Source organism: Chrysemys picta, chromosome 7 (genome assembly GCF_011386835.1).
Source record: "Chrysemys picta bellii isolate R12L10 chromosome 7, ASM1138683v2, whole genome shotgun sequence".
NCBI lineage: Eukaryota > Metazoa > Chordata > Testudines > Emydidae > Chrysemys > Chrysemys picta.
In genome coordinates, this window is record NC_088797.1 from 112470908 (window position 1) to 112492862 (window position 21955).

Consider the following 21955-nt stretch of genomic DNA (forward strand, 5'->3'; position numbering starts at 1 on the left):
TGGAAACCCCAAATCCTGAGTCTTAATATAATTAATAAATCTTGATATATCTTGATTTTAGTAAGGCTTTTGACATAGTCCCACATAGCACTCTCATAAGCAAACCAGGGAAATGTGGTCTAGATGAAATTACTATAAGGTGGGTGCACAATGTTTGAAAGACAGCACTCAAAGAGTCGTTATCAATGGTTCGCTGTCAAACTGGGAGAGCGTATCTAGTGGGGTCCTTCATGGTCAGTCCTGGGTCCAGTTCTATTCAATATTTTCAATAATGACTTGGATAATGGAGTGGAGAGTACGCTTATAAAATACACAGATGACACAAAGCTGGGAGGGGTTGCAAGCACTTTAGAGGACAGGGTTGTAATTCAAAACGACCCTGATAAATTGGAGACTTGGTCTGAATTCAACAAGATGAAATTCCGTAAAGACAAGTGAAAAGTATTTCATTTAGGAAGGAAAAATCAAATGAATAACTTCAAAATGAGGAATAACTAGCTAAGCAGTAAAGGATCTGGAGGTTATAATGGATCACAAATTGAACGTGAGTCTACGATGTGATTCAGCTGAGAAAAAGGCTAATATCTGGGGTGCATTAACAGGAATGTTGCCTGTAAGACATGGGAGGTAATTATCCCAGTCTACTTCACACTGGTGAGGCCTCTACTGGAGTACTGTGTCCAGTTCTAGGCACCACACCTTAGTAAAGATGTGGACAAACACGTCAGTGATGGTGGTTTACTTGGTCCTGCCACAGTGCAGCGGGCTGAACTTAATGACTTCTTGAAGTCCCTTCCAGCCCTACATTTCTGTAATTCTATGATTCTCCTTTGACCTCAAGACCACCCTTCCTTTTGATGAGAAAGAAATGAATTTTCTACTGCTCAAGAGACGGTAGGTTTGTCTACACAGCACTCAGAGGTGTGATGGCAGCACATGTAGACAAACCTGAGCTCGCTGTGAGCTAGCTAACTCAAATAACAATAGCAGCGAAGCCATAGCAGAAGAGGCAGCAACATGAGCTGCTCACGTCTGCCAAGGACCACGGGTATGTACTCAAGCAGCTACCCAACGTTGCTGCAGCTTTACTGCTGCTGTAATTCAAGTTAGGGTGACCAGATGTCCCGATTTTATAGGCACAGTCCTGATTTTGGGGCTTTTTCTTATATAGGCTCCTATTACCTTCCACCCCCGTCCCGATTTTTCACACTTGCTGTCTGGTCACCCTAAGCTAGCTAGATCAAAGCTAGCTTGGATATGTCTACAAGTGCTGCAGTCAGTCACAACGGATTGTGATGCAGACATACCCTAGGATTGCAGCGGTGCTGTTGGTCAGCATTGAGGTGGATTGTCAGCAATGTTTTGGGAAACTGCACAGTTCCTGGTCGTGCTTAACTCAAGCCAGTGAGCACTGCCCTTCTCTCGCTTTGATTAGGGCTAAAATGTCACTAGCATCACCAACACTCACTTCTCCACTGCAAAGAAAAACAAAACTGGTCTTTCTGGGGCAAGAGGAGAATGATGGCCTTTAAATTTTCAACCCACGTCCCTCATTATTCTGCAGCAGAAACTTTACCCTAAACTACCATCTTAGAAAAATAAAACCCAGTGGTAAACTTAGGGTCTATAATGAATGGGTAGCAGCAATTCATACCAGCAGCATCTCTTTTTTATATACTTAAAACTAATCAGCTCAGCAAATGAAATTAGGTTGCAGACAACTCCCTGAGAGAACTTAAAGTACACAATCAACTTTATCGTAGGAAAATGATTGACTGGAAAAAAGGTGGTCTGCCCTGCCCTTCCACCTCCAAATCACACTGTCATTTAAATGTTTTTAAATGCATTTACTACAACATGTAATACGTTATCCTTGGGGTTAAACGTGTTCCTCTTGTAAAATCCTCTAAGCGGTGGTCGTGGGACTCAGTTACTCTTAGAAAGCTTGAAGCAGCTGAAAGCCTACGATAATTCATGTGTTTGAAGCTCAGCGTTTGTTGCTTACTGGCGCAGACTTCTGCAAAAGGTTAAATGTGGTGAGGAAATGAACAAAAAACAAAAAAGAACTGGTCCCAGCTGCAGCCTGCCCAAAATTCTTGCAGCAGCCTCGTGGTCCAGTTCGTAATGCCACCCAGTGGACACAATGTTCACATGAGCTTTTCTCCTTCATGAATACTGAAGATTTAACAGCAAGGACTTGATAGGGAGAAAAGAATATGATTTCGGAGTATGAACCTATCCTTAAGAAAGTATCAGAGGGGTAGCCGGACTCTTTGTTGCTTTCTATCCTTAAGAAGGCAGCTGAAGAACAGCGTTCCATGTCTTGTGAGACACACAGCTCCATAAAGTATTTACAAGGGATAGAGATACAACATTAAGGAGTCTAATTCACCAATTGATAGATAGCAATTGCCACTAAAAATCCACCACTCACCAACACTTACCACATAATCGTGTCTGGATTGTCACTGTTTTTCTGTTTGATTAGGATAGGAAATAACTGTGGAATCTGTTGGCAGATGTTGGCTTTTTAATGGTGGCCACTGTGTGAGGATTGTATTCATACTGCATATGTGTAACTTCTACGTAAAGGGAAGAGACCAGAGAAACCTTCTTATGCAACAATGGATGCATAAGGCCCCTAAAAAGTTCATTATCTTTCAAAGTGAATTTTTGGACTGAAATGTGACTCCACTACCTGGCTGTTTTACTTAACAGATTAAGTTTTGTTCCCCGGAGGATATTACCACTAAACTGCACACCATTGGTTTAAGAGCTTGTATCATCCTCTGTGTAGCAGAGGAGTGCCCTGCATTCCTTCAGTGATATCATTTTGGCAGCCCCTTACCTCTGGGGTGAGGTATTTCATCATGATTTCCTTTCCTTTCTCTCCCAGTTTTTCATCTGGAGCAATTTCATACTCTGCCTGGAAAAGAAATAAAGAAACCATCAATATTTGTACTCACACTTCATCGTTATAACTTCATTTTGGAGATGGCCTTAACTGAACATTCCACTTGAATAATTTGGAAGGCAAATATAATCTTCTGATGGAGGTAAACCAGTATAGTTGATCTAATTGAAAAGCAAAACACTGGCGTCAAGATGTTTTGACCAAGACCAAGAAAACGGTTCTCTGAAACCAGCCCTCTTTGACTAGGCCACATATAAGTAAATTTCATTCATTTCTACTTGATAGATATGCCAAGCCCCAATGTTTTGAAAATGTTTCTGATAATTAAGAACCCCTCTCACTGAGCTTTATTTGTTTTCACTCACTTAGACGTGGGGAGTAGAAATTAATTTTTCCAAATGATAAAGGAGGATTATTTGTTTTGTTAATCTCTATGACAGAAAAATCTACTTTACTTAGGCATAAGGAGAGCTCTCTCAAGAGGTAGGGCTTTTGGAAGCTTGGGTCCTCCTGTGGATTTTAATTTTTTCTCTTGGTATAACACTCATTTCTCAAGCTCTTCCCCCTCTGCAGAAATTTTGCCAATCACCTTTAGTGCTTTTTGATGCACTTTTGAAACTGGAGATCTCAAAAACCTGGGATATTTCAGGGCTTAGAAAAATAAAAGGGACTAAACGAAGAGTGATGTTCAGTACATACTGGAATCTTGTTTGATTTCTATTGTGCATTACAAAAGAGAGCACACACATTGCATTTTTAAATATTATTCTAAGGATTCTGCATATTGTACCAGCACTGATCTGTGGTAAATTTTAGGATTAACTTTATTTAGGAAACAAAATATTACTTAGGCATCACTGAGACATTAATCATTTTACTTAAAATTCTTCAGCAATGCAAGTCATTAAAAGACAAGGGGAAAAAACCCATTTAAAGCTTGCAACCCCAAGTGAGACAATAACTAAATGATAATGACAAATTCTTAGAGACATTCTAATTTGTCATTGCCTGGTGTACAAGATTTCAGTCTTATGATCAAAAGGGCCTTCTGGGAAAAAAAAGTCAGTTCAACGTGTTTTTATGAATGCTCATATTAGAAAAAGGATCCCAGACCCTCTTGCCAAACCAATTAAGTAAGTTAGTCCAATACAAGCTGTCTGAGATGATAAATGAGGAGGAAGTAAAAGACAACATACGGTAGATCAGTCTGAACTGGCACTTTGAACAATGCACTTCAGAACTGTTGCACACTTTAGGACATATACATTGTTCTCAGTTTGATACAATAAATCAGAAGGAAGGCTGTAATAAATACTCTAGCTAACAAGACCAAGGAATAACATGAAAACCACAAAAGTAATAATAATGCTATTAACCATGTATCCAGCCAATGCTGATTTAGCCATTGTAGCTTAAGCTTAAGGCTTTATACAGCAGGTTGTTCAACCAATCAGATTTAGTTTGGTAAATGACAATGACCACAAATAAAAGAAAACAGTACTGCTGATGAGAAATACACTGATGAATAAAATCCACAAGTACAATACTTGCTTCTTAGTAACCATGTCGGGGATGAACCGATTATGTTCTCATAAAACTTAATACAAGGGGCTTTTTTTGGAATCTTTCATTCAATTTCCTGTCCATTTAGATGGTATCTGACTATAGGTCATTTCAGCTCTTGAAAGCATGAACACTCCAGAGTGTTTATAGAATCTTAACAGCATTTTTTCTCCCAGAATCTCTGCTAAAGGATAAAACAAACAACCCAAAAAAAAAAGAGCAAATTAAAGAAGGTCGGAGAAGTTGCATTTTATCTATGCATTTATGATAACTTCAAAGACAGGCTAGGGGATTTTTAATTTAAAGTAAAGATTTAAATACAAAATGTCTTTTAAGAAGAGAAAATATTTGTATTTAAATTTAACTCTCTGTGCAGAAGATTACCAATAGATTCTGGCTTTTGTGTTTGGCAATGTCCCAATGGAAAAGGATTTGGGAGCATAACTAAGCCCTCAATTCAACACCATTCATAAATCATCTAAGAATTATCATTCATTGTTCCATCAGCAGCTTTGAGATGCTAAATATTTTGCCATATAAAAGGTTTAGCAAACAGATCCTTTAAGCAATTTTAGTGGAACTGCATTCATATCAAATGTTGAATTTGAATTAATATGGCATTTGCTTCAATAAAACAGAGATCAGGAATTCAGGTGGTATTCTCAATGTATGTATCAGACATTGTGATTGACTGGCAAGTACCACTGCTCTCTAATGGATGTAATTAGACTTGGGTACATGTGTGATTGTCTTGCTTTGTGGCTTAAACAGTGTAAACGGAGATTTTAGTTCATTTCAAGTGGAAGAAGCCTGAGTTTCTGAAACAGATTACAAATTTGGATCTCTATGCCATATATATTCAATTTATTTTAAGATGTTAGTGTCTGTCCATAGCTATGGACTAGTGCCAGAATGTTTCATGGGATTCCTGTCAATCCTAGATGCCTAAAGATAAGCTTTGCATTGACTAAACTTTGGTAGTGACTGTAGTAAAAGGAATTATGTCACGTATCTGTTGGGAGTGGATATAAATCACTGCTCTCCTCAAGACAAAAGCAAACCTCCTCAAACTGCGGTGATTTAATCTCCGCATAGTGTGATTACTGCAATTTATTAGATCTAGCAATGAAGATTCCCCCCCCCTCCCTCGAGAAAGCTACGTCTGGTACAAAACACAGCAACTTGTCTGCTTAACAATTTGGGATGCTGTGAACATGTCACCTCAGTGCTTTATTCTCTTAACTGGCTCCTGACTAACTAGAGTCTAGTTCAAAGTCTCTGTTCAGATATTCAAAGTCCACCAGGGAATTGTCTCTAGCTGCCATGAGAACGACTCTCCCTTTGCAACCATGACATCCCATTATAGTTACCACAACAATGAAACTGTTGGCCAGTAGGCAAAGCAGAGAGGAAGACAGAACTTTAACAGGAGCAGGACATATGCTATGGAACTCCCTCCCGCAAGAGATAGGAATGACCACGGACCTCACTACATACGGAACGAAATACAAAACTCATTTCTTTGACTAGCTTTCCTGCAGCAAATTTCACACACACACACTCGACACTAAGCCTATTTCTCCTACAGCTGGGAACAACTAAAGAGATTTTCATAGTTATTTCTATTTTAAGTTCTCAGGAGGTTCTCAGAGACTAAGGGGACAGACAGACATGAGAGTGAAGATCTGAAATGGGCCGATAAACCCTAACACTGGTGAGTATTAAAGATTCCCCTTTAGCTCAAACGTTCGAATCTGGGTCACTTGCATGCTATTCAGCTTTCCAGGGACACCTGTGCATATTCTGCCATAGATTGTTACAATAGGAAGAATTATACCAGGGGTCGGCAACCTTTCAGAAGTGGTGTGCCGAGACTTCATTTATTCACTCTGATTTAAGGTTTCGCGTGCCAGTAATACATTTTAACATTTTTAGAAGGTCTCTTTCTATACGTCTAAAATATATAACTAAACTATTATTGTATGTAAAGTAAATAAGGTTTTAAAAATGTTTAAGAAGCTTCATTTAAAATTAAATTAAAATGCAGAGCCACCCGGACCAGTGGCCAGGACCCGGGCAGGGTGAGTGCCACTGAAAACCAGCTCGCGTGCCACCTTCGGCACGCATGCCATAGGTTGCCTACCCCTGAATTATAAAAATACAGACAGATTAAGTGAATAGCCCAAGGCCACTGAAAGTTTGTTCCGGAACCCGGACGAGTACTCAGGTCTGCTGACTCACAATCTTGTGTTTTAACCACAAGACCCCTCCCCTTCTTCCTCAGCACTAGAAAGACTGGTTACAGTCTAAAAGTACATAATTAATAGGAATAGCATTATTAGTTACAATTGCAACATGGTGCATACTCAAAGTTCCCTAGGGTGCTTTAACATTCATTAAAGTCCACTAGGGAACTTTTAGTGCACCCAGCAGGGTGGGAATGGGCCAATTAGTGCACAACATGTTAGTGCGCTTTAGAAACCACACCTCCGTAGCACACCATGGTGACATGCCCTGTATCTTAATGTACTGTATGAGCAATCTTAATTCTGGCATTTCTTCATTTGAGTGCTTGCATTTGCAACCTTAATAATATTCTTTTAACTTAGGTTTTTTATTGTGAGCAATTTCCTAGCTTGAAAAAAGACACCAAAACTTAAATGTCAGGTGGAGCCATATAGATCCCCCACATGGGTCATCAGCAGAGTTGGAATCTAGTAACTAGCAGCAGTAAAAGACTGTTATCTTCCAGATGGACATACCCCTACCCCCAGTACCTGCTCCTAACCCCTCTCCTGCAAGTTTTCTACCCTCCTTATTGTCTGCCATGTATCTCTTCCCTCTCCCCCATCTGTTCCTTGCCTCTCTGCATTCAGGTCAGGCCGCTTCTGCCTTCTCCTCCATGCCACCTGGACAGCAGCCGGGGGAACATGGAGAGAAACAGTTTCCCTGTCCTCAGTTTTCATACCTGGCACCACAACAGCCCACAGCAAACTGGAGGAGCAACTGCTGTGAAAGTCCTGCTCAGCCTCTGCAGCCCAAGAATGGAGCATGCTCAGGCCTCTGTTGGTATGGCCCAAGAACCGTGTGGTCAGCACACAGGCACTGGGAGGGGATGGAGCATGCTGGGAGCTGTCTGCAGGAGACTGCAAGCCTGGAGCAGGCTTGCTAAATTAGGGTTACCATACGTCCGGATTTTCCTGGACATGTCCGGCTTTTTGGGCTCCAAATCCCCGTCCGGGGGGAAATCCCAAAAAGCCGGACATGTCCGGGAAAATCGGGACATGTGGGGCCGGCGGTGCTGGGCCGGGGGCCGGGCCGAGCCGGGGGCTGGGGCCCGGGGACTGGGCCGGCGGTGCCGGGCCGGGGGCCGGGCCGGGGACCAGCAGTGCTGGGCGGGCCGGGGGTGCTCGGCCGGGGGCTGGCCCGGGCCGGCACCCCAGGGCCCGAGCCGACCCAGGCTGGAGACGCCGGGGGGGCCAGACTGGGCCGTGCCTCCTCCCCCCAACCCCGTTTACCTGCTTCAGGCTTCCCGCGAATCAAATGTTCGCGGGAAGCAGGGGAGGGGGCGGAATTGGGGTGGGGACTTTGGGGAAGGGGTGGAGTTGGGGTGTGGGCGGGGCTGGGGGCCGGGCCGGGGCCCCGTGGAGTGTCCTCCTTTTGGACACTCAAAAGATGGTAACCCTAGCTAAATGAGCTAACTAGAGATGCCTGGTGCTGGGAGGCAACCAGAAGCAGCTAGTTCCTTATAAAAGAGAGCCGAAGCCGTTGTTTGAGGAAGTTGACCCTGGGAAGTCTACAGGGGAGTCAGATCTGAGCAGGACAGCTGCAAGCCAAACCCCCAGGTGGGTCACCCCTTGAGAACTCACAAAAAAGAAAAAGGACTAGATGAAGGAGCCTTTTCACTCACCCAGGCTCTGAGGTAAGAGCCACGCCTTGGACAGGTTATTTGCGGGACTTTGAGTATTACTTTTGAGTTATTGCCTGAATAAACCCAGACCCCTATAAAGGTAGCAATTGGATGAACAAGCATGTGGAGTCTCTGTAAAAGGGCTTGGAAGAAGGAAGAATAATGGGCAGAGCAGAAGCACCCCCCACACAAGGGGACACATGGGGGCAGCCTATTCTTCCACAGAGAATTTAGTTGCCAAAGTCTAACCAGTCTCTACTGAGTGTGTGCAAAATGAGATTTTTTTTTTTAGAGGTTTATAACTTGACCAAATTTGGGTGGATTTTCACAAGGACAACAAAAGCCCCATCTCTGTTAGCAAGGCAACCCCCCTGCCAAATTTCAAGTTACTAATACACAGCATAGAGGTACTACAACTTTTCAGCTACATGGCTGTAACAATTTTTGTAACATGGGCAAAACAACATATTTTCCCCTGAACATGTTCTATGAAATGACTTAACCTGAGGCAGACATCCAGCACGGAAAACTTCAGCTCATATGGTTAAAGTTTGGCAAAGTGATAAAGCAACTAAAGCCAGGATCTTATAACGGGAAGTGTTGGGTAACCTTAACGGTAGACATCACTATCTGTGCTGTTTACCCCCCCGCCATCCCTCATATACACACACACTCTGCAGTTTGTATACCATGTGCAGGAATCAAACTAAACAAATGAAAACAGTCTAGACGAAAGGGTAACTTTTAATAACTGGTATTAAAGTGGATGCTTGTTCATCATTTTTACCCCCCTTCCACATGTATGTCTAGTGAAGCATTCAGCTGAAAAATTCCACATGAGGTAATTGTACCCCCACTGCCAGCCCCTGGCTCCAGCAGAAACAACCTAGACAGGCCCTTGGGCTGTTCTCTATTCTTAAATCGTTCACCTTACATTTCTTCAGGATGCTCTTTTAGATTAGTACAGTGTAAGTAAGTACAATGTACCTCTGCTCTTGGGTGGGTGAAATGATTTGGAACCTATTTTCCTCTTGGCCTGAGTCAGCCAGTCTGTTCACGACTCCCTCCACTCAGACCCACTCTGGCTCATGTTATAAACTGAACCCCCGCCCCCCCCCAATGATTAGGAATCTTCAATGCAAAGTGAGTAGAGGAAGCAGGGGAGGGAACTGAGGGAGGCTGCAAGATAGGCAGTAGACCAGTCCAAAGGGAAATCATGACACAGCAGAGACCTGCTGAAAGTCAGCGCACCTGTGAATGTATATTATTTTATGAAATATTCATGTCAAAAGCCTGCACTGGATTATCATATTCTAGTTCTGCAGTTACTGGCTTGGAGAACAGGAAATGTATACAGCTAACAGGTCAGCTACTTATTGATCCCCCTCTCCAGCACAGGAAATGTGTCCTGGAAAACTTTATTTCAAGGACTTTCTTTCAAAAGGTACAAAGAGATATTTCTTTGCTACAATATTTGTAAGCATGCTCCTACAATACCCGGTAGGGCAGCCTATGAATAACTTGTCAGGGTTTGCAAGAGAGTTAATTTCATCATAAGCCAGCTACAGCATTCTGCAGTAATAACAGCTTTCATTTTGAACAATGCTTTCCTCTGGAAGTCTACCAAAGAGTTTGGCAAACGACTGTTTTACACATAGGAGATATTATACACGTATGTATGAGGATACAGGTGTGTTGTGTGTGTGTGGTGGTGGTGGGGAGATGGTGGTGTGATGTCGAATAAAGACTTCTCAGCCGGAGGATGGGAATGCCTGCAATTCAAGGCTGGGGGTCTCCTCTCTCATTTAGGGGAGGGACCTATTTTGACGGAGCAGCTAAGGAGGCCAAGGGAAGTGAACAGATTTCAGATGACGGAGGGGCGTACTTTGTTGTCAGCTGACCACCATATTTTAGCAATCTTGCCATGCCTGTTGATAGAGTGGCATCTGAGTGCTGTGTCCCTTGGCTTTGGCAGCCCAGAGCACTGTGGTTTACAGGTGATTTGGGATGGATGAGGTGAGAGGGAAAGCTGATTAGAGTGCAGGTGACGTAGGGCATCTCCTGATTTTCGGGGCTGGTTCTGGGCTCGCTGTTGGGTTCACACAATTTAGTCAACTTCTCTCGTTGGAGTTTCAGCAAGTTTCACTCGCCAAAAGTCTGGCAATGTTGGGGCACTTTGGGCTACCACATACACATTGACCCATGTCCCTCCTGCCTGGTAAAGGCCAGAGATAAGACACTCTTGTGATTTATATTACTTAGCCAAGAGCATGGCCCCATTGCCCTAAGTGCTGTTCGTACACATAGCAGAAACAGCTCTGCCCCATAGAGCTTACAACATAAATAGACAGGACAGACAGAGGGTGGGAGAAAGGAAGTCCTATTATCCCCATTGCACAGATGGGGAACTGAGGCACAGAGAAATTGAGCGACTTCCCTGCGACCATACAGGGAGTCTACAGCAGCTCTCCCAAGTGCTAGCCCAGTTTTTCAGCCACAGAATCATCCTTTTTCTGTGCATATTAAAACCACCGGTTTTATTACAAATGTAGGGCATTGCTACTTGCAAGCCACCCCTACAAATCCTTCATTCGTTTTAAGGGCTGCCTATTTCACTGTAAACAGCTCAGAGAACATATCTAAGCTTTCTCCACACACATGCCTTCCTTACCGAGAAGCACTTGGAAGCGGGGCTGTAATTCTGTGTGGTAGGACAGATTGACACATTCCTGCACATTCTGTTCTACAGCACACCTAGCCCCCAATGTGTAACAGCATCACAATCTCAACGCCTTGCAACGCATTGCTAGGAACATTTAAAACACAGGGCGACCAGTTTTAACTGTCTGGTAGTTTATTCTGTTTGAGAAAGGTTGATTTACAAAATTGTGGCATGGTTTTTGGTTCAGAGCCACAGCTTCCCTTTTGGCAGATGCCCTTCTTAGCAGTGGGCTCTAGTGTGACACTTTGCCTAGCATCACTCATACGCCCCTTCTCTCCATTTTTTTCTTCGCTTCTTATGTTGAATTGACCCTTCTGGGAATTGCTCCTCGGTACTCGGCACTGGTGTAACCACTGCTGGAATAATGTATCCAGTTCTGGTGCACACAATTCAAGAAGGATGTGGATAAATTGGAGAGGGCTCAAAGAGCTACAAGAACGTTTAAAGGATTAGAAAACTTCCCTTATAGTGATAGACTCAGAGAGTTCAATCTATTTAACTTAATAAAGAGACGGTTAAGGGTGACTTGATTATAGTCTCTAAGTATCTACACGGGGAACAAATATTTAATACTGATCTCTTCAGTCTAGCAGAGAAAGGTATAACATGATCCAATGTCTGGAAGTTGAAGCTAGGCAAATTCAGATTGGAAATAAGGTGTAAATTTTTGACCACGAGGGTACTAAACCTCTGACAATTTACCAAGGGTCGTGGTGGATTCTCCATCACTGATAATTTTTAAATCAAGACTAATGCTAATATTAGGGCCCTATCTTCATGTTTAAAAATAAAGCCAGATAAATTGGAAATTTTGGCCTGTATGCATATCTGTGACTGAAACACATTATTTGGCAGAGAGGACATCGTGTACAAAGGAGACAAGCATTCAAATCTTTACATTTCATCTCTATTTAATGCTAAGTCCAACAAGTTGTTAATTTCAACAAAATATTGTATTCATTTTTGCAGGGTGGGATTTTCAAAAGAGCTCAGTGTTGACCTAACTCTGCCCTTATTGAAGACGGGGGGGGGGGGGGGGGGGGGCGGGGGGGTTGCCCTGGATTTCAATGGGAGAAGAGTTAAGCCAATGTTGAGTGCTTTTGAAAATCTTATCCATCGTCATAGATGCAATCTTGTGTTCTTATCACTGTCATTCATGTCTTCCCCTCCATTCCCATTCCTCCACATTGTTCTCTACCCACACTGACACAACTTGCCCCAACTGACTTCAACAGGCTTTGGATCAGGCCCTGAATTGGTAACACAGATAAATCCATTTGAAAGTGTAGTCAGTTACACCTGGGCAAAGCGAGTGTATAACGCTACTAGTGTGATTCAGCAGCATTTCATACCCATGCAGCACTCGCTTGACAGAGATGTAAATCACTGCGCAGAGATTTTTATCTGGTCAACGTCCCTTGTCACATTCTAACTGAAACAACCCGACAATTGCATCAGCAAGAGGAATCCGTTTCCTGTGCTAACGTTAGTGATTGTGGAACGTGCTTTATTATAAAAATGGAACACTTAAAAAATCCAAATTTATAATATACCCTATAATCAATCTCCCCAAGGGATCATGTTGGGTGCTCGTGACAGCTGAAATAAATGCCATGTAAAGGAGGGACTTTTCTCAATCTGTAATGCAGGTCGATACCATTGAAGTTTGAAATCAGAGGAGTCAGAAAGTTCTCTCTAAACTGGGTCTGACTTGCATATGGAAAAGAGAGCTTATGGGTAGGCTGGTGACTGTCTGACAGAACTCCTCAGCTTGCAGTTTCCACTCCAACCTGTGCTTGTAAATCACACACAGCATTTATTGTTGCCTGCTTTTGGAAGCAGTATGGTCTAGTGGTTAAAGCAGGGGACTGGGAGAGGAGATATAGGTGTATTCTGGGCTGCGCCACTGATTTGCTGTGCAACCTTGGGCAAGTCACTTAACCTCTCTGTGCTTCAGTTTCTCTCTCTCTCTCTCTCTCTCTCCATAAAACAGGGATAAAAATACTTGCCATCCTGCAGAGTGCTCTGAGATCTTCCAATGAAGAGATGAGTATTTTAAATTATTTTTCATCTTTATTTGGTACTAAGTAAAAACAAAGTTTTGTTGTGTTTCCTGCTTTAGACAGTTAAGGTTGGATAATATAGAACATTTCACCAGTGGTCAGCAAACTTTTACAGAAGTTGAAATCAATAAACAAAAGCCATCAAAGATGTTCAAAGATAAGAGAGTGACTATTCAGACTTTCATATAGCTCAGTCATTTTGTTCAACCAATTATTGGTGATCTCAGTTGGACTGTGAATACAGATCTCTTGGGTAAACTGAATTATTGCAATAGTACACAAGACAGTTAAGGGCCAGAGCAGCAAGCAAAGGTGTTTGCCAAGGGCATGCCTGCAGAAGGGTCTTGGGATATTTGTCTTGGGTAATTGGGGTTTGGAGATTTTAGACACAACCATTTCCCTTACCAGCCCCCTCTCAACCTTTCATGGTATTCTTGTCTAAGTGTATGTCTTCACTGCAATAAAACACCCACGGCTGGCCTGTGTCAGCTAACTCGGGCTCGTGGGGCTTGTAAAATTGCACAGTAGATGTCTGGACTTGGACTGGACTGGCACGGGATGGTCCCAAAGCCCACACTCTAGTTGGAGCCCAGACATCTACACTGCAGTTTTATAGCCCCACAGCCTGAGCCCTGTGAACCTGAGTCAGCTGACCCTGGCCAACTGCAGGTGTTTTATTGCAAAGTAGACATACCCACAAACACTGCACTACAGCTGGGAGGATATTGAAATGCCAGAGCTGGTTTCACTCTCAGGATCTCAGGCTAAGGGCTGCAGAAGGGTGAGGCAGTTTGTTGCCCTGAACTCCAAGAATGACTCCAGCAATATTCCTAGTACTTTGTGTACAGAAAGGTTATCATGTTGTACTGTAAAGTTGATTGTGTTGTTGTGACAGGATGATATACACCCTAGTGGGGATAATAATACTTCTTTTTGCCCAGCCTTTGTCTCTCTTATCTATTTAGACTGTAAACTCTTCAAGGCCTAGGCTTTCTCTTACTATATGTCTGTACAGGACTAGCACAATGGGACCCTGATCTCTGAGGCTTCTAGGCATTCCTGGAATACAAATGCTACAAATACAGAATTTGGTTTAAAAAAACAATTCTGACAGACAATACCCATGTTTAATTTTAAGCATAAGTGTTTTGATCATTTTTTTATAATTGCAAGAAATTGGGGAGGGGAGGGGGTCTCAGACAAAAATTATTTAATGACACTACAACATACTGAGATTCAAAAAGTTAAAGCTTTATAACCATTAAAACACCATTAGTCAACATCACATGTCAAAATATACAAAGCAAACATCCTTAAATTAAACTCAAATAAGTTCTCTAGCAGCACTTTTCTTACTTTGCCTATCTGTAAAGTTCAATTATCATCAATGGAAATATTTTTTCTGTTGGTTTTTGTGTGTATGGTGAAATTGACATTTATTGATAGAAATGTAACCCTTCTAAGCCTATTCATAATAGATAATAGTGGCACACAAAGCCCCTAAATTTTGTAACCCCTCTGAATTTCGAAAACTTCCTGTTTTCTTTTAAATGGAAAACACACAGAAACCAAAGATCATTCTTTCTTCTTGTTGTCTCCCAAACCAAAAGGTAAGAAATAATTTTCACACATTTTAAATGGATGACTAAAGGCACTTTCATCAGGCAGGCAAAGACCACTGTACACGTCTGTCCCCATTTCCTGAACTAAACTGTTGTATAGAGGCCAAAATCCATCCCAAAGATGGCTTGTGTTTCAATGAAGGATGAACAGAGTCATTCTATGACAGCAACTTCTGCCTGCCCTCCCCCTGCTGCCCACAGGTTTTCTAGCAGGCACCTGTGTGCAGTAGCTAACAAACGTAGCTATATGGCAGCAGGAGTTCAAGATGGAAGCTATCTGGCTACCCTACAGAATCTACTCCATGGCTACTCTATGACAACTACATGATGGCTACTGTCACAGAATGTTTAGGCACTACACTTTCCATTGAAAAATAATGATTTTGGCTCCTTTGCTGTCCTCCTATGACAGAGGTGCAGCATACCAGTGCAATCTTAGATATATTCTTAAAGGAAATAGTAACCTTTTCGCTCCACTCAGCAATCTGAAAGTTCAGACATGTGAGCACCCACCATAGCATGAGGAAACTGTGAAATGTATTTGCAAGTTGTGAGCCCAGAGATCAAAGGGATCGCAATCTGACCTCTAAAACTGCACCCACCGCCCTTCATATCTAAGAGTCGGAGTGTGCAATTCTCTGATGCATGTGCAAGCATTGATGCATGCAAATCCACATTGGTGCATCTACAAAAGTAGAGACATAAAAAGTGGTGGGTGCAACTGTAAGGCCATTTTGTACATGTGGGTCTCTGTGTTCTAGGCAGAATGTAGAGCATTTCCAAGCCTGCTTATGAAAGGTATATTGCTAAAAGTTGCTTTATTGTTTGTTACAGAGGCAAGGCAGCATGGTAGGCTAACACACGACACTTAGAACCAATTGCCATCCCATTTAATATTGGATAAACGATCCAAAGAAAGAGTCAGTCTTTAATGAGATCCTGATCTTGCATGAACTCAGCAGTCTGCTTGTGCCACCAAATCACATGATCAGAGTCTACATAAAGATTTTGGTCAAATAGCATTAACATTCTTTTTATGATTTCTATCAAGCTAAAAAACGTCTTACACTCTCTTACACTGAGTTCACAGATGGCCAATACAAATTGTTCCTTTTTAAGTATGATGGGATCAGAAATGTCAATTAAATACTATTAAAAACCCTGTATTTTCCAATACATTTTATAGTCAAGATTTACAATGATTGCTGGATGTCAGGAAGAAGCTTTTGTAAAGGGACAAAAAAAATGTTTTGACTGTTGACCTGATAGAGATATTAATGGTGACAAACAAAATATTCTGCAGGAGCCTAACACATGGAAGGCTCACATCTTTGTGCTCATATAGAGAATGTTACTTCTTAAGAACAATGGTTTATTTTTTGTACTCCTACACTGATGTTCTTAAGTTCATTACCAAGGAACAGAGTTCAATAAAGCACTGCAAATATCAGAAGAATTAACTTACCACCGAGTCAAGGAACCTAATGCAACACTCAAGCTCCGGTCGAGTTTCACAGAACTGCCGAAAGAGAAGCCTTCCAATTGGCTGCTTGTCGCATAAACTGTAATAATCTCTCTCTAGAGGCAATAAAAGAAGAAGAAAAAAGAGTGTAAAAACCTGAAGATCCTCTTTGTGTGTTTTGGGCTGGCTACAATTTTAAAACACCATAAGTGAGCGCAATAAAAACACTCCAAAACCATAACCCCCCCCCCTTGGAAAATCAAAGCCAAAAACACTGGACCCATGAGGCTACCACGCGCTCAATTCTACAGTCCTAGTGCAGGCAAAAAGTCCCGCTCATGCCATTCAGCCATGGTAAGATGGCAATTTTTGACCTTTCATTTCTGGAGTTATATAGAATCAGAGAAGGCAATTCCCATATTGGTTACCATTGTGGGGAAAAGGGGGGGGGGACCTTAAGGGGAGAGTTACCAGAAGCCTTGAAAAAGTGAATTTGCACATGTAGTTGCATCAAAGTTTGGAATTAACGGGAACTTGCAATAGCCCTATTCCCAGTTCCCTTTATATTTAAATGCAGGTCAGAATGCTGCAAAACTCTGGGAAAATTTGGGTTTGACTTTGTGGCTAAAGCCCTATTCTAATATACATGTATTCATAGGTATATATATTTTTAAAGTATTTAAAAATCTGTGCTATCTGTTCATTGGGCAGTAACCAGGGCTTTGCACATACAACATCTTACTGATGAGATTGAGTTTCACATGACGTCCTCCTTTAGAAGTTTATTTCCCCTACTGCTTTATGGTATTTTTAATTGTTGTTCCATCATTGTACAGCACTGAACAGCAATCTGACTACAGTGAAAAGCACTTTATGAATCAATATTTAAAAGGAAAACGAGGAAAAAGAAAAAGAGTACCACAAATGGACATGGCACAAGTATAAACCAGCTGGTATCAAATGTTAGCTTTGCAAGATCAGCATGAAACACTAGTCAGCGTGGAGCTGCTGCACACACGCAAGATATATTATTCCTTTAAAAATACACAAAATGTCAAACAACATATTGTGTTGCCTTAAGCGTTCTTCTCACCGCCTTCCTCGTTGCCATATGGCAGTCACTGTTATTATGGAAACAACTCACTTCCCAACACATAACATAACACTGCAAACAGACATACAAAACCCACACAAGTTGTCAGCGCCTGGGTTACTTCTATCTTACAGCTGTAGTAGCTTGTGCATTTATTCCCCCCCTACCCCCCTCCACTAGTAGGAAAAACATAGGTGAACACAGGAATTTGTGAATGAACCGTCCATTTACTGGAGATTCTACATACCCAGAATAGGCTTTTTACCCACTAGAGCTGATTTCGTCATGCCTATCCCCTGTAATAACTGGATGTAAGCCCCAGGTGAAATATATATCAGATATTGGACTTGCTCACGTATGGCCAGATTACAGCCAGCTTTTGCATGGGTTGTAAAGGCAGGGGGAGCCAAACACCTCCACCTCCTATGTAGGGGCTGGTCACAAGTCTAGTGATTGAATACACCCATGCGTATGGATTGCAGGTTTTCTTGCATCATCCTCTGATGCATAAGTGCCGACTCCGTGGGTGCTCTGGGGCTCAAGCACCCACTGAAAAATAAGAGGGGGTGCACAGCACCCGCAGGGCTAGATTAATCTTTTGTGGGCCCCGGCGCCCAGACAGAGGTCCTACCCCCTACTCTGCGCCAAGGCCCCGCCCATGCTCAGCGTCTTCCCCCAGAGGGGATGGGGCATAAAGGGGCACCCACCGGCAAAAACAAAAGTCAGTGCCTGTGATCTGATGCATCGGGTACCGATGGCTGTCAGAGACAGGATACTGGACAAGTTGGACCATAGTCATATATTTGCCAAGCACCCAAAAATGAATGGTGTATCGTTATTTTAATCATGGGCGGCACATGACTCCTCCATTTGGGGAGACTGAGCCTGCCTGGACCATGGCCCCACCCCAAGGCTTGCCCCTGCTTGGCCTCCTCCCCCCGAAGCCCCGCCCATTCTCCACCCCACCCGCCTCTTCTGCCTCTTTGCCCCCTTCCCTGAGGCCCCCCCTTCAGCCCACCTGCCAGCCAGCCGCTCACCACTCACGCATGCCTCTTCAGCGCCTCTCCGAGGCCTCCATGTGGGTGGTGTGGGGACAGGAAGAGCGGGAGCAAGGGTGCGGCTTCAGGCAGAAGAGGACGAGAAGGAACAGGGCCTCAGGGCATAGGGTGGGCGGGTCCACAGCCGGGGTACCCTTTTGGCTGTGGTGGCATGCTCCAAAGGTGGCAGGCCAGCTGTTAGGGGAGGCTTAGCCTCTCCTGGCCTCTTATATGGGCCGCCCATGATTTTAATCTTAACTTGTCCTCTGGACCACCCACTAACAACAACTTGTGGTGCTGGTGTGTTTGTATTGGCTGGGGCACACAGCATGGAACAGCATGACACAGGCATGTACTGTAGGGTTACCATATTTTGTGCCTCCAAATGGAGGACACTCCACGGGGCCCCGGCCCCACCCCCAGCCCCGCCCACGCCCACGCCCCAACTCCGCCCCCTCCCCAAAGTCTCCGCCCCCTCCCCTGCTTCCCGCGAACATTTAATTCACGGGAAGCCTGAAGCAGGTAAGGGGGAGGTGGGGGGAGGAGGCGCGGCCCAGGCTGGCTCCCCGGCGGCTCCAGCCTGGGTCGGCTCGGGCCCTGGGGTGCCGGCCCCGGCCCCCGGCCGACCACCCCCGGCCCGCCCAGCACTGCTGGCCCCCGGCGGCCCAGCGCACCCCCCGGCGGCCTGGCCCCGCGACCCCGGACCGGCCCCGCGGCCCAGCGCACCCCCCCGCTACCCCGGACCGGCTCCCGGCCCCGCGGCCCCGCGGCCCAGCGCACCCCCCCGCTACCCCGGACCGGCTCCCGGCCCCGCGGCCCAGCGCACACCCCCCCCGCTACCCCGGACTGGCTCGCGGCCCAGCGCACCCCCCGCTACCCCGGACTGGCTCCCGGCCCCGCGGCCCAGCGCACCCCCCGCTACCCCGGACCGGCTCCCGGCCCCGCGGCCCAGTGCACCCCCCGGCGGCCTGGACCGGCTCGCAGCCCCGCGGCCCAGCGCACCCCCCCGCGACCCAGGCCCAGCCCGGCCCGGACCCCGGCCCGGCCCCGCGCCCCCGGCTCCCCGCCCGGCCCCGCGCCCGGCCCGGCACCATGCCCCCGGCCCCGCGACCCAGGCCCGGCCCCGCACCGGCCCCGGCCAAAGAGGCCCTGGCCGAGCCCTCCCTCCCGATTTTCCTGGACATGCCCGGCTTTTGGGGATTTCCCCCTGGACGGGGATTTGAGCCCCCAAAAGCCGGACATGTCCGGGAAAATCCGGACGTATGGTAACCCTAATGTACTGAGGGAAAATCACTGCCTTGATGGTGGCCCTTTCACGTGCTGCATGGGTTATGCAGCTCAAACCTGTAGGTTTCTAAACAGAAGACATGTGCAGAGCAATGGCAATCAAAGGAGAACTTGCTCAATTCAAGTGAGGACATAAAAATGAGAATCCTTTGACCTGGAAAACAATGATGCTGAAAGAGACCTGGCACAAGCCTTTATCCATCAAAGTATTTAAGTAAGTGCTTAACTTTAAATATGTGCATGCACTTTAAGCATGTGCTTAAATTCTTTCCTGGACCAGGATCAGAGTGGGCAGCAAATTCAATAGGAGTTTGCAATGCAATAGGGGAGCAGAAACAGAAACCTGTGGCAAACTAAATGTGCTGAGCCTCAGATGAGGTTTAGCAGGAGTTCTGAAGGTGGAATTACATAGAAACCTTTTGCTGCATTTGCTGTCTCAGTTCCAAGTTAACAGTAATTGTGTGCTTATTGTGCATAATGTACATTCAGAAAAAAACATCCTGAGTCTCAGTGTCACTCAGCTTTTCCCCAAATTAGGAATCAAGCCCTTCTAAAAGTCCCAAACTCTACTATGATCGCTCTGAAGCCAAGACAATATAAAGTGAACAGTGCAAAAGGTAATATTTCTTAATATAGATTAAATGTATGAATCGATGTAGTAAAATGCAGCATAAATGTACACATATATGTAAACATTTGATGCATTTAAAATGTTTCTTCTTGTATAGCCTTATTTTATGTATAGCATAATTATTTATAGTACAAAAATATATGCAGCTTTTTAAAATTTGTCAAAATAGGATAGTATGGGAAACATTCACCCTAGAATGCTTATAATATCATTAAAGATTAGTATTTGAGCATATATATTGTCTGAATAATCTATAAGACTCATGCATTCAACCGACTGACATTATGGCATACAAGATACAGGAAACATTATGAAGCAAGTTAAACATTATTTTTATGGATAATATAAAATGGAGAATAAATGAACACACACCTGCTACTATAGCTATATAACACGGCCAACACATGAACATGTTAACCCATTCTTAAGGAGGAAAAAGGAAATACCAGTAATAACACCAGCTAAACACAAGACTCAAGTCCAATTCCCTGGAGCCATCCTGTCTTTGATTAAAAAAAAACGGGATATATTTGATAGGTAACATAAATAAATGGCGTAAGTGTTTTCATTCCTTTTAGGTGACATAATTTTTTCCTCCAAGGCCCTGATCTTGCAATTGACCCTGCTCAGTCAGTTGCAGGATTCTGGCCTGCATTAATATTTTGGGATATATGGACCATGTTCTGGACTAAGAAGTAAAACCATATGTCTCAGCTCAAGCCCAGAAGGTGACAATTTTGTTATATTAAACAAGTGCAAAACCAAAGCAAGCTGTGCTGTAATTGCATGTCCAGATTCTTGACAACAGACTAGCAGCCAGGAAGGGAAAAGACAGATCTCTGGGCAGATCATATGATCAGAAGCCTATCTTGGACTGGGTTTAATTATTGTGTCATTTTCTGTATGGCTGCCAATAAAGATATCCATCCAGTTGCAAAAATTTAAAAACCAGAAAGAATGATTTCCTGAGGAAATGGAAGGAAATGTTAAACATTTGGAAGTGAAACCATATGTTTGTGATGACGCAGTGGAACGAAAACAATTCTGAGAGCAATATCTCTTGCAGACTGCCCCTCCCATTTTGGAAGACTTTTGCTTTAACACCTGCAAGGTCACACGCAGGCAGAATGGATCTTTTAAAAGGGAGGGGTGAAAACTATAGGAGGTCAGTTAGTTTTAACCTTTCAGTTTCTTTATTTAGAATTGGCAAATACAGTAGACCTGCTAGTGAACTGTTTATCATCCCAATTAAGCAACTGTCCAGATTAATAGAGGAGGCTATTAAAAAGACGGCAGAAAAGATTTAAATAAAATATAGTAACAAATACTAGGTGATAAATTGTATTCACTCTAGGTTTATTGTATATTTATTTGGTAATTTCTATATTAAGAGATCAGAGTTCCACACTTTAAACACCACTCAAACATTTGGAATTGGCCAACAGCATTTTCATTGAGCGAATTATGTCTTGAAAAGCAGAGGTCACTACTGTTCACTGTCATAAGGCTAAGCTTGTTCCCTGGGAGATGTTTCTATAAAATAGGTCTTTTGATTAAGGCCCCAATTCAGCAAAGTACTTAACAGTATATTCCTAAATTTAAGCACGTGAATAGTCCCATTTCCAAAATTTCATTTTGGTCAACCTTTTTG

The 21955-nt window shown here is 43.8% G+C and overlaps 1 protein-coding gene and 1 long non-coding RNA gene across 5 annotated transcripts in view; one reads left to right on the plus strand and one right to left on the minus strand.

The window, feature by feature from the left end:
* The window catches only part of GRK5 (G protein-coupled receptor kinase 5), a 232938-nt gene that overhangs the window by 70095 nt on the left and 140888 nt on the right, over nucleotides 1–21955 (minus strand). For all 4 annotated transcript variants that reach the window (XR_010589317.1, XM_065552364.1, XM_042855317.2 and 1 more), the window contains 2 exons: nucleotides 16260–16372; nucleotides 2849–2926 (listed from right to left, as the gene is read on the minus strand). Coding sequence is in view for 3 of the 4 variants with exons in the window: in XM_065552364.1 (XP_065408436.1) it covers nucleotides 2849–2926; nucleotides 16260–16372 (191 nt within the window). In the remaining variant the exon portion in view is untranslated. The remainder of the gene's footprint in view (nucleotides 1–2848; nucleotides 2927–16259; nucleotides 16373–21955) is intronic.
* Nucleotides 2924–7550, plus strand: LOC122174184 (uncharacterized). The gene is made up of 3 exons (XR_006175656.2): nucleotides 2924–3056; nucleotides 6110–6191; nucleotides 7354–7550. It is a non-coding gene; the product is annotated as an uncharacterized LOC122174184 (long non-coding RNA).